The sequence below is a fragment of the Nipponia nippon genome, unplaced genomic scaffold (genome assembly GCF_047370975.1).
Source record: "Nipponia nippon isolate SJK-2023a ecotype South Korea unplaced genomic scaffold, ASM4737097v1 scaffold_6, whole genome shotgun sequence".
NCBI lineage: Eukaryota > Metazoa > Chordata > Aves > Pelecaniformes > Threskiornithidae > Nipponia > Nipponia nippon.
Genome location: NW_028262380.1, coordinates 11,706,329 through 11,719,630, shown reverse-complemented (window position 1 = coordinate 11,719,630; position 13,302 = coordinate 11,706,329). Strand labels below are relative to the sequence as shown.

The 13,302-nt window shown below is 51.5% G+C and overlaps 1 protein-coding gene across 1 annotated transcript; it reads right to left on the bottom strand.

Moving 5' to 3' along the window:
* Positions 1-1,411: 1,411 nt before the first annotated feature.
* LOC148051361 (homeobox protein HMX1) lies at positions 1,412-4,027 on the bottom strand. The gene is made up of 2 exons (XM_087737529.1): positions 3,697-4,027; positions 1,412-1,986 (listed from the first exon to the last, which is right to left on the bottom strand). The coding sequence occupies exons 1-2, from the start codon at positions 3,959-3,961 to the stop codon at positions 1,412-1,414; spliced, it is 840 nt and encodes a 279-aa protein (XP_087593655.1). The 5' UTR covers positions 3,962-4,027.
* Between the last annotated feature and the right edge of the window lie 9,275 nt (positions 4,028-13,302).

Sequence of the window (13,302 nt, the reverse complement as noted above, 5' to 3'; positions counted from 1 at the left end):
ATGCACGTACCCCAACAGATCCAGGACCCGGCTTTCCCTGCGGGGCCACCGAGGGCTCCGAGCTGGTCGGTTCAATTACATCTGATTATGCCCCAAAACGTACGGTCAAAGCTTGACCTTCCACCAAGGCTGAGTTTTATAAGGTCATTTCCCCCTTAATATTCGGGAAAAGAAATTCAAAGCTTTGGAAACAATGATGGACCCGATATTCATTTTAGCAGTGGGTAGAGGGGGGAAACAAAACAGTTATTAAAGGAAAAAGATAGCTTGGCATGCATAATAGTTCATATAATATCGCATTACAGGTTAGCTTGCATAACTAGCCATACAACTCCCCAGTCTCTCTCCATCTGATTATTTTTCTTTTCTTCCTTTTTAATTGCCAGTGCCAACTATTAATCGATTATACAAACCGATCCCGTAAGAGACAGACAAGTCGAGGTGTGTTTTCCTCAATCTCCTCAGGAGACCGAAATAAGTGGCAAACCCACCGGTAAAACACAGTGTGTTGAAATATATATATATATTTAACCGTGTATTTTAACCAATAGTTTGTCAGGGAAATAAAACGAAAACAAGGAAACCAAATCCTCACAGCTCGGACTTCAGCGGGGCGAATTCATTCCAACAATTTGCCTTCAAGTTGTTTCAAATCAAAAAGCCAGCATCGAGAAGGACCAGGGGCCATCAGCACATGCTTGGGTATCGATCGTACGAAAATGAGAGTAACAAGGCGGGGGGGGGGGGGGGGGATCTGTGCGAATTAAGTGGCTAAAACAAAGGGCTCTGGAGAAGCTGCTGGAGGCGGGGATCCGCAGGGCCCCCGCTCTGCACGGAAAGCAGCCGGGACGGCGGGGAAAAGGAAAGATTTCCCCTGCAGGAGAGCTGGCCCGGGGCAGCGGAGGGCCCGGGGAAGGTCCCTCGGCCGCGGCTGGGGCCCCGAGGCTTCGCCGTCCGTGGGGCGGGGGCGGCGGGGCCGGGAAGAGCCCCCGGCCCCGGCGGTTCCGTACATTCGTCTCAGGCTGGGCAGCTCGGGGGGGGAAAGGAGGGGCTGGGGGGCTGGTGCCCCCCGGAAAACGCCGGTCCCTGTCACCCGGGGGCCGAGGCGGCGGTGAGGGCTTTGCCGCTGCCACGGGGCTGCATTTTCTTTGGATGCGCGGCGGGGGGAGCCCCGCCGACCCGCTCCCGGCTCATGGCTGGGGTCCTCGTAGTCCTTTCGGTTCCCTCCGGCTGCTGCGCGTCGCTCCGAGTTAACCCCAAAAGTAAGTTTATTGCACGTTTAAAAAAAAAAAAAAGTCAAAAAGCAGAAAAATCGAGAAAGGTGTAAGTTGGAAATAAAAAGTCCGGGGAGGAAGGGGGCTGGAGCTGGAAGCCGGGGGAGGGAGGCCGCGGTCCCGGCACAGGTGGGCGCTCAGACGAGTCCTGTCATCTGCGACCGTAGGAAAGGGAGGGAGGCGGCGGGGAAGGTGCCCAGGGGGTAGCTGACGCCGCTGGAGAAGCCCACCAAGGGGGGCGACATGTGGGGCAGGGTGAAGCCCAAGGCGCTCGCCGGCGAGTTCTCGTGGTACAAAATGGGGACCCGCACTATCCTTTGGGCGGCGTGGGAGAGGTTGGCCGCCTCCAGGTCGGCGGCCAGCTGCCGCTTCCACTTGTTGCGGCGGTTCTGGAACCAGATCTTCACCTGGGTCTCGGTGAGGTGCAGCGAGGCGGCCAGCCCGGCCCGCTCCGAGCTGCTCAGGTAGCGCTTCACGTCGAAGGTGGACTCCAGCTGGAAGACCTGGCTGCGGCTGAACACCGTGCGCGTCTTCTTCTTGCGGCCGGCGGCTCGTTGCTCCGGCTCTCCCGGCTCCTCGCCGCGCTCCTCCTCCTCCTCTCGGCCTCCCGGCCCCGGCCGCCCGCCCGCCGGGCCCCGCGCCGCCGCCCGCCCGCCGCCGCCCGCCCGCTCCGCCGGCTCCTCGGGCAGCTCGGGCGAGTCCCGGTCGCTGGCTGCGGAGAGAGGCAAGGGCTGGGAGGTGGGGCCGCTGCGGGGAGCGTGGCCCAGCCGCCCGCTGACCCGGAGGGAGCGCCTGCCCCTCGCCCCGCTCACCGGGAGGGGAAGTACGGCGGCTGCGGAGAGAGCGGGGCCGGCGGGAGGGCGAGGAGCCCGGGCAGGGCCTCCTGCCGCTGCTCTGTCCCTTGCCACGCACCCCCAAACATCGGTCAGTATATGCACGCACGCGCCCGCATACTTACAAGGAAACACAGAAAGTGTATTTCGTGCATGTATACATATAGTCATCTATATACTCATATATATGTGCGTATGTGTGTACACATCTAAGTGTAAGCACGTACCTAAACGCACACATAGATAGCATACACATACGTTTAGATATATGTTTAGTACACATACAAGTGTACATGTATATGTATCCACACATGTATATATGCACAGAAATACATGTACTTTTTCATATATGGATGTACGCATACGAATACATGCGTACTCATACACACACGTGTATGTGTATACATTTACACACATATGTACACACATATACTTACAAGTACACGTGTAAGTATACTGGTGTGTGTAAGGGGATAAGTATCATAGTGCGTGTGCATATATAAAGGGAGGTAAGAAGGAAAATTTTTCGCTTCACGTTGTTCTGAACTTGATGAACTAAAAGGCTCGGGTCAGCTACTCTAATATCGGGACATCGCCTCCCAGCATGTCTCCGTGGAATTTCCAACATCGTGCCTTCCATTTGCAATTTTAAAGGGGGGAAAATATTTCCTACTCTTTATAGAACAGAGGGGGAAAAAAAAAAAAAAAAGAAAAGAAAAAAACCCGAGAAAAACAAGGCAGCTGTTTCGGGGGTCGTTTTCTGTTTCTAGATCTACTTTTGAGAGAAATTAAAAATACTAATAAACCTATCGCTGTAAAAAGAGACTCTTTGGACTACAGATCACGCCTCTTTTCCTGACTGAGAAATCGTGCGAACTCTACAGGCTCGTATAGAATCAAAGAGATGCGCCGAGGGACTATATTTTTTCTATCAGGATAAAAATAACTACTGATCGCAGCCCATAAACTTTTTCAGATGTTAATTTCTGCCCCTGAACCCAGGTTTTTCCTCCAGCGCCCTTTCCAGCGGGATCCCGGCCGCGCCAGGCCGCTGCCGGGCGCCGCCGCGCCGGGGAGGGGGGCAGCGGGGCCGGCCCCGCGGGAGGGGGCGGCCGGGGCGCCGGGGCCCGAGCCCGGCTGCTCCCCCGGCTTTCCAAACTCTCCCCTGCGCTGCTGGGGACGGTGCTCCCAGCTCTCCGGCTTGCTGGGAGAGCTTGCGTCAAAAAAAAAGCCAGACCTCCCTCTTAAAAAAAAAAAAAAAAAAAAAAAGCAGAAGAAAGAAAAAGGGATGGGGGAGCGGAAAGGAAAGAAAAATCCCCGAGCAGGCAAAGGAGCCCTGTTTACATTTGGGGCGGCGGGGCGGAGGCTCCAGGTGCCTGACACACCGCCAGCATTTCCGGAGATTTGCCCCGGGCGGCCGAAAGCGGGGAGGCAGGGCGAGGGCTGCGGCGGGCTCTGCGCGCATCCCGCTCCGCGCCTGCCCCGGGGGCCGCGGCGGGACCGGACCCCCCCGGGGGCAAGCACGGACACCCCCCTCCCCGCCAACCCCAGCCGGGCCCGCTGATTCAGGGTAGGGAAAGGCGACTTACTGTCGGGGCTGGCGCAGCCCAGGAAAGCGGCGTGCGCTCGGCGGTACCAGCCGACGGCGGCGTCGCGGAGGGGGCAGCCCGGGGCGCCGAGGCGCAGCGGGGAGCGCGGCCCGCAGCGGGGACCCCCGCGGCCGCCGCCGCCGCCCGCCGCCGCCCGCCGCGCCCCGCCGCCCGCCGTGCCCTCGGTGCCCAGCAGGTCCTCGATGAAGAAGGACGAGACGCGGGCGGAGGTGGAGCCGGCGTTTTCCGTGGCTTCGTCCGGCATCGTCGGAGAGAGCTGCGGGAGGGGGGTGCCGGCTCCGCCGGCGGCTGGCTTCTCGGCTCCCCGCTGCCCCGCGGCCGCCTCCTGCCTCTGCCTAGCCCCGTGGATGCTCTCCTGGTATAAAAGGGTTTTTTTCCGGAGTAATCATTTCAGATCGCGGTTTGCCATCATTTCCTGCAAGCTAGGAAGGGAGGGGGGAGGGGGAGGAGGGGAAGGGAACGGGGAAGGAAAAAAAAAAAAAAGCAACCCGACAACCCATCGGAGGCGCCAGATTCTGCGCGAAAACGATAATAACGAAATAAAAATGTCACGCGAGTTAAACGCTGGACACGCGAGGGGGAATCCTGCGATTGGAGGAGGGCGGCGGCAAATGGGATTTCCGCGGGGGAAGCGCAGGGCGCGGAGCGCGGCGGGGCCGGGCGCTGCCGGTGCCTGGGCGGGCGTGTGCGTGTGTGTGCGTGTGTGCAGTGCGGGGTGTGCGTGTGCGTGCGCCGCCCCGGGGCTGCCACTCACGAGCTCCTTATTTAGGTCAATTAGGGAGCAAATCCCGGCGCGGGGGGAGCGGCGGGGCCGGCCCCGGCACACGGGCAGCAGCCGGGGGGGGCTCGGCCGCTCCACCTCCCGGCCCTCCCATTGGCTGCAGCCGGCTCAGCGGGCAGCCCAGCCAGCCAATCCGCGCCGCGGACATCGCGGTTATATTAATATCATTAATAATAATCAACCCCCCTCCCACCCCCCGCCGGGCGCTTTCATGTCTGCGGCGGCGGCGATGGACGGAGGAGATGCGCCCTCCGCCGCCTGCAGAGCCTGCACCGGCCCCCGGGCCCCGCAGCCACCGCCGCGGGCTGCCGGCGGAGCGGTGAGGCTTTTCGCCGCCCGGAGCCCCCGGGATGGGGCACTGGGACCTGGGGGGGCGGCGGAGGGACATCGGCCCCCGTGAGCAGGCAGTGTCCGCACTGTCCCGCCGGCGGAGGGGAGGGTCCCCGGCAGGGGAGGGCGGGGGCCCTCGCTGCAGGGTCTGCCGAGGCCCGGTTGGTGGCATTTAACCTTTTCCTTTATACGTATGCATATACATATACAAATACATGCGTATTACATATATATATGCATATAATGTCTGTATAGTTTGTTTAAAGACAGACAGCCCCCACCCATCCCGCCGCCCCGGGCGGGGAGGCAGCGACGATGCGCTGCCCGCTCCAGCACCCAGCCCACGGCTCCTGGCGTTACCCCTCGGCAGCCCGACTTTTTTGTTATTATTCCTATTGTAATTTCACTTCATGGAAAGCCATAAAGCCACCCTCCGCCTGCCCCCTTCTCTTGAGCCTTCTGGATCCGCCCGCCTCGGACAGGGACCCCCAGCAACCCCACAGAACTGCCCCTCGCTGCAGGGCGCCGGGGCAGGGGAGTTATCCTTCGCCTTTTTCCTTGGGATCAGGCGAGCCAGGTTTGTAGAGGGACGAGTCGATCCAGAGTGCACGTCGGAGACCCGTGGACGTTTGGGTGAGTACACAGATGCCCTTGCGATGTTTACCTGCAGGTCAGCGCCCTCCTCCTGCTCTGTTCTGCCTCCTCTGTCGGGATATCCCTGCTCGTTCCCCTTTGCGGTACTCCTGGATAAGCACCCCTTTCCCAAGCCCCGCCTCCCCCTCCCGCTCCTGGACGGGGGCACCGGTTGCTGCCCGGGAGCGTCCGGCGGGGCCGGGGCGCAGCCGGGTGCGGGGCCGGCCTCCCCGGCGCGGAGCGGTCCTGGGGTGGCGGTGGGGACCTTTGAGGTCCTATTTAGGGAAGGAAAAAAAAAAAAAGGGAAAAAAGGAATAATTCCACTTCCAAAGATTCCAGAAAAAATGCAAACAGACAGAGCTCTGAAACGGACTGCGGGAAGACAGGAATATACGCGGACGCGCTCGGCTTTCTGTCCTACCTGGGCAGAGACCGGGAGCAGTCTGGCGAGCTGTAAACCGGCCGAAAGTGCATTCGTCACTTGTTGCACAGGAGTGACGTTAAGGAACATTGCTTTTATGCTCTGCACATCTTGGTGCGTGTTGCTGGGTAGGAAATATGAGTTTGACCGATATGTCTTAAGCATCCATAAACCGTCAGCTCTGTTTGACTGGCAGACTCAGAAAATATATGTATGCTTTCCGGAATAAAGAGAAAAATGTGGACCCTGGTTACTTCTATACATTTTATACACAATGTGCAAACGATATGCATGTATCCCGTACCCATATTTTATAAAGTGTTCCTACAGCGTGGCCATGCAACTTATGTAATGGTATTTGCTTTCCACTTAGAAATAGTATAATCAAATCAATAAGAGTAAGTTTGCTCTTGCTTTTTTTTCCCTCCGTATTTCTTTAGCATAACGAGTAACTGTTTGGTGTGCAATAATGCTGAACTGTGTTTGTGAAAAGTCATGTATTCCTGAAACACAAAATCAAGATGAGTATAATCCTATACCTGCAAATACAACACTTGTACATACACGTCCGTGTGTATGGCGTATTTTTTTAAGCTTGTAGTTATGTTTACGTACCTTTTACATTGCTATAGCGACATGACTACTAACACTTTGTGCTTATTACTCTTTCTGCTTATTATGATGAGGAGGAGGAAAAGGGCGTGTGTTTACTGGATGTCTGCCGGCAGCCACGCAGCAGGGCTCCGTGTAGGGAGCAGAAAAAGCAGTCAGTGAGGGTATTTCTGTACTTTAATGTCAGAAAGACGTCCTGGGCCCCTGCTCTAACTCCTGTCCGCGTCGCTTGCCCGGGGGTAAGGCGGGGCGGGGGGGGCCCCTTGTGCCGAGGGCATTGCCACCTCCCGGGGCCAACCCCCGCGTCGGGCAGGGGCGAGGCAGGACCCCTCCTTCCCCCACCGCCTTCTCCCCCACAGCCATCTCTTTGAGCACGGTAAACCTTTAGTTTTTCGCAGGCAGGCGAGTGGAGAGGCTTTCCCTGGGCAGCAAGCTCCTGCCTGCGGCCGGCGGGTCGGAAGGGATTCCCCTTGCCGTCGGCAGAGATGGCTTTGAGACCCGCTTTAGACTATAGGTCTATTTTTTCCATCTCTGGCTCTGTTTCTCTCCCAGGTACATGTTTTTCTCCGAGGCTTTGGAGACCCCCAGGTCCCGGGCAGCTCCGGGAGGTGCGGAGGCCGCTGCCCATGGGGTCTCTCCTGCTGAGCAGTCCTGGCTCCCGGTCCGTGCCGATCACTGGCGTGGGATGCCCGCGGCCACGTGGCGTGGGATGCCCGTGGGTTATCCCCCCGTCACCATCTCCGACGGCTCCTGAGCCTTTAGCAGGGTTTGCTCGACATGGGTGCTAAGCAGGGCCGGCTGCCACGCAGGGGACAGGGAGGAGCGGGGGTTTGGGACCGGGCTCCGGAGGGAACCAGCAGACGAAGGGCTACTTTCGGGGCCGAAAACGTGTACGTGAGTGTGACAAGTGCCTCCGGTGAGCCACGGCGATGCCGGGCCGGCCGCTCCCGCCGCTGCCCTGCCGCCTCCCGTAGGAAGCGGAGCGGGCCTGCCCGCAATATGAATGCAATTACCCTGCTGGTGTTTGATGTCTCCCCTTGCTCTCCCCCCGCCAGCACTACCTCGATGTGTCGTAAAATAGAAATAAAATGAAAGACAGGCTTTAGCTCTCGCTACCTAACCTCTGCTCCTCTGCTTTTAAGGGCCCGCGGTACGTTTGGAGCCTGGATCTTTGCAGGAGGCGTTTAACCCCCAGCGCTGCGGGCAGAGGTGGCTTTTTGGGAAGGGGAATCATCGCTCCCTTCTCCGTGCTGAATGGAGCCTGGCACCCTCCTAACAGATCAGACGGCAGCGCTGTGGGTAAGGAAATTCTTGGCCAACATCTGACTCTGGTTGATATATTGAGAGATACGTATATGTATGTATATACTTATAAATAAAAATAGTTTTTCAGCTAGGTTCGGTTTAGCTCTAAAAATAAAACAAATAAAGACCGTATTCGCATCTTCAGTAAACTGTCGGGAACAACCAAAACGCAAAAGCAGATACAACGATGCAAAAGCAGCATTTTTTGGTGTCCAACGCTCCTCTAGAGGAGCAGAGGTGGTGGTGGTATGGTTTGGATACCTGCTTTAAAAAAAACCATAAAATAAAAGATCAACCAGAAGATAGTTGCTTGGCCTCTAAAGCTCTGTGTAACATCGTCCTCCTCCTCCTCCCGGGGAGTCCTGGGGGAAGGGGGTCCGCTCAGCTCCGGGGCAGCCGCCCAAACCTCTTCCACCGGGGCACCTCCCATCCCTGCACGGAGTTTGCCAGGTCTCAGCTGCTGTCCCTGCATGGAGTTTGCCTGGTCTCAGCTCCAGCTTCACCGCCCTCAAAAAGTGGCGGCTGCGGAGCAGGACCCAGGGGAGGGGGGCATGTCCCGCTGGGCCTTGCTGGGACAAGCGGGGAGGAGGGGTCAGAGGGGTGTCCCGGCCACCCCCACCCCCCGCCAGGGTGAGGGTCCTATGCACATCTCAGAGGGATACCCCATTTTGGGTGGCCTTTCCAGCAGGGAACCCACAAAGGACAAGGACAACATGGCAGTGGGAACCCCTTTTTTTCCTGCAGGTAGAAAACCCTAAAACCCTTCAAATGTGGGTTAAACAGCACTCAAGTGCAGCAGCACTTTGTGGAATTCCATTCTGAATTTGCAGTAAATTTTAAGGGGTCCCCGAAGATGGGGAAACAGAGAAACTGATAATTATGGTTTTGGGTTTTTTTTTTTCAGTAAATTACCTCTATAAACCCAACCCTACTGAATCCTTCACCATCAGTGACACTGGCAGAGAACTTTTCCCCTTTCAAGGACACTGCACAGCCCGTGCTCATTCCCATGAATGTATTCTTCCAGCCTGTAGCATGTCCTGACTGTCCGTGATGCCTAGTCATTGCTTGTTATAGAGATGTCATACAATTAGGAGCATGAATCACATCACTTAAGTACTGTTTCCTTGCTAAGTGAGGGGTATTTTAACCCATGATAAATTATCAAACTGGGGAATATCCTTGGGTACGTGAATATATCAACGAAGAAAACACTTTGAGAATGATTTTGGAGAATATTCCCATGAGTTAAAATTCCAGAGCCCTGTCAGAAATATTTATTAATCATCTGACTGGAGATGGGGAGAGGGAGAAAACAGATCATCAACAAATTATGTGATATCTTAAAAAAAAAAAAGGTAGTCCCTACTGAAAAGAGCTAACAGTTGTAATATAGACCTGTTTTAAAGTGACTTTTCCAGAAAGGTCTTTGGCATTGATTTCCTTACACAATTTTAACATGACTTTTTTTTGCATGTACAGTGAGAGAATGCATGGTTTTATTGGTACTGGTTAGGGTCAGCCGCAGGAGAATTATGGAGGTCATGTGAAATAGGTGCCAATAAAGCTTTTATTATTGTTATACAGACAAAAGAGCATTATGGAAAGAGATCCTTACCAGACCATGGATATTTTGTTCTGTTAACAATCAAGTTGGGAAATACAGAGACACAGTAAAAAAAAAAAAAAAAAGTGACTTTTCAGAGCTATTGAACATTAACCTGTTATCCATAGGACTTTTGGAATTATTTTCCCTCAGAAAATGAAGGTCTCCTGAAATGAAACACTGTACACAACTCTTGATTTTGCCTAAAACAAAAGATTTAGGGAAAAAAAAGTTGCATTGTCACAACAGAATATAATTGTTCACATTTTGAAACAACACTTAACATTTGATTTTTGTGTTATGCAATATAAGAAAATGAAACTGTTTTTAAATTAATGAGGTAGACTTGATGTCTGGTTTGTCTGTACCTACAGTTTGAATCTGAAGATTTTCTGCCAGAGTTTGAAGTTGAGGATTCTGAAGTAAAATTTCACGAAAATGGTTTTCTCCTTCCCTCATCCAATCTTGAATGATTTTAGTGGAGTATTAAACCGTTGTCAAGGACAAGGTAATGAACTTCCCCATGTGTTGATACATTGGATTCTTAGATCAAACTTCAAAACCAGTTGGAGCTTAATGAATCGAGTAAGAACTCATACCTTCTTAAATCTGATTGACTCAGGAGTTTTAGATTAATTCCAGGACAGAGCCAAATTCAATCAAAGAAAGTATTAAGAACTTAAAGTACAAAACATTCTTTGTATTTTTACAGTTGCGTAAAAGGAAAATTGATGCATAGATCAAAGTTACCCCCCAAATAACATTAACATCGGGGTAAAAATTATAGTAGCTTTTGCACTTTGGTAGTCAAATGATTCAAACTGTGTGCATTCTAAGGGAAAGATTTAAGAAAACTTGTGAAAATTACATGGAGCTTTATTATATTAAAAAGTCACCTATATTTGTGAGTTATATTAATGAGAAGCAAGTGAGCTCTGCATAGATAGAAAACAGAAAGCATCTCCTTTCCACTGACTTGTAATTCATTTGTCATAAAAGAGGACAACATATAAAGCTTTAAAACCGCCGTTAGATCGAGGAAACTATTTTTCATTGTCATGTGAAAATTATACTTTTGCAAATCATATTTGAGTGAGGCATATAGATTTCCACCAAAAAAACTTCTGTCACCAATGATATATATACAAATGTAAAACCATGAATTTTTGAGTCAGTTCAGAAATAATCTTTGTAGAAATCAATGAGTAGTTAAGAGTTTATGTGAGTCATTAAAATCTGGGGATGAATGTAATTTTCAAATGGTTCTGTAGTGTATTATAAATGGTTTTGCAATGCTTCAGCATATGTGGAGATATGTATCTGGAGATATATATGGTTACATGCATACGAATCTGTTTATTATGGTATACAAAAATTACATTTTCACATAGCATGAAAGTAGTGTTGAAATGCCTTTAGAAAGGAATGGACCTAGTCAAAATTAATTTTGTAATGAACTCAGATCCTAATGTAAATCCATGGAAACCCCAAATGCATTCACTTTCTTGTTCTGAATTATTTTGTTATCAAGTCTGATTAGTCCTAGCAAACCCTGAAGCAGTAGGAAGGCTCGGTCAAACACAGAGTGAACTCGGTGGTAAAGCTCTGTTTGCTTTCTCTCGACAAGCGGCACTGAGATGCGCTATCTTCCCCGGGATCTCAGTGGGGCTCAGCAGGAAACCCAGCCATATCAGCTCCTTTGCATAAGATTCCCCTCTGACTTCACAAACTCCTTGAGTTGTGTTAGGACGGGGTGAGCCAGTTCCCACAGTAATTCCTCATGAAACCTGAACACCACAGCCCACATTCTGCCCTTGCCAGGACATGAGAAGTCAGCCTAGAAATTTACGCAGGCCTCTGGCTATGAATAATAAAATCTACACTGCAGTTATGTGAAATTGGAGCAATAAGTGGACTTGCTGCAGGAAAATTTCCATATCACACTTTGTAAATCCATGTCATACCCAGAGGAAGCTGAAGTCTTGATTTAAATGGAGACAATACTGGACAGATGTGCAAGGAGAGCTGAAGGTGCACCTTCGTTGTGCACCACAGGGGTATGTCCTACAGACTAATTAGGAAGAGGTACCCAAGCCCCTTTTATCTCCTTCTCGCATGCAAAATTCCGGGAATTCTCCTCCCATACCTACTGTAATCAAACTAAGTGGAGACCTCTACGTTCAACCTTTTCATCCTATGCTCCTCTTAAAGGCAAAGCATATCTAGTCAACCCTGTCCACACATTCAGGGGGGAACTGTCGTATAAAAAAGTCAGATGAATCACTTCCCATGTCTCCTTCCAACTGTCTGGTCTTGGGGAGGCTTTCTTGCCCCTTCGTGACAATACATACCATGGTGCAGATGGGTGAAGGGCAGCCCTGCAGAGAAGATGCAGTTAACTGAATTTTATAAGGGAAGGCACTTGGTGGGAGATGGGACTGCTTTCTTCAGTGAGCACGCTGTAATAGTGTGGCCTCTTCACTTCATATCACAGATGACTTGGTCTTGCCTCATCCTGCTCAAATGTTTCATATAACTTGGCTTTCTTGGCTGAGTATGTATGGGCAAGCTAAAAAGCATCATGCCACAGGCTTAGGCAAATGCCTGTCCATAGTCTTCACTGTAAACTTCCTCCCTGGCAGCTTTTGGCCTGTCAGTCCCCTTCCAGACCATGACAGGGCGTTTATAGCATAATAAAGTCCACAGACTGCTCCTGGTAGGTATCAGACCACTCTGTTTTGGAGTGGGAGAGCATGTAGCCTGCAGAGACAAGCCATGTCATGCCACTTGCTCTTAGGACTAGAGGATGTGGCCAGCTTCAGGCCAATCTGAAGCACCCAAAATCCTGTTATTGATCTGGCAAGGGATAGCGGTTTCCCCAGACAGTAGGAAGAAAAGGTGCCCTGTCATCATGGTGAGCGGTTAATGGTAGTTTTGGTAGGTGGTGTGTGTTTTGCAGGGGAGAGTACCTCTTGCCTACATGTCCTCCTCTCCCCAGCCAGCATCCTTGCAAGAGCCTGGCAAACACCAGCCCTTTAGCAGTACTTGTAGCTTTATCTCTATCTGATGAGCCACTCTCTAAAAGTAGGCTAACTCAAAACATACCATATTGGTGCTTGGAAATGCAGATGTGAAGGGATATCTGGTTCTAATATACAGATCACCTTATGGTGTGGCAGGTTTCAGTTTCCACAATAGAGAGTGCATTTGTGCTAGGAGTGATTTAAGCCATTTGGGACCTTCAAAAGCAGAAACCCTTCATGAACCTTATTGGAAATGACTACACTTGGTGAAAAAAAAAAAGGAAAAGAAACTAGAGGGGTGATCCAAGATCACACACATCTAAAGAGTGGAAAGGAAGCCTTTTCCAAAATGTTGCTCTTTCTCACAGAAAACATGTAAGTTGAGTGTAAGACAAGTATCTCTATTCCTTTCTTGAGCTGTGAAGTCCTGCTAATGCTGATGGAACTGATTTCTTACTATAAAAAGCCACCAGGTTTAGTTCAAAACAGTCTGTTTATTAAATATTAGCAGTATTGGCCATAATCTTTTTTATTGCATTTTCCTTCTTGCATTTCTCCTTTTGCTGAGGGAGGGAATGAGGAGGACAACAAATCCTTTCCTTTCAGATACACCTCATGGATTTGAGCTCTGATATTTCTCTTTCCCTCACTGCACGGAAATCCCTTAGGAAGAGCAAAATATCAGCATAAAGATCGGCTGTGCAGATTGGAAAGAAGGTTTTTGCCCTTGGGTCCAAAAGCTGGAATGTTTTCTGCAGATCATAGACTCCATAAAACATATGTACTTAATAAATAAGCAAACAAGGCTTGTGCTTGAATGGGGCTGCCGTGCAGTGAAGAACAACATTTGGCAAGTTGGGGTCGGGCCATTGAC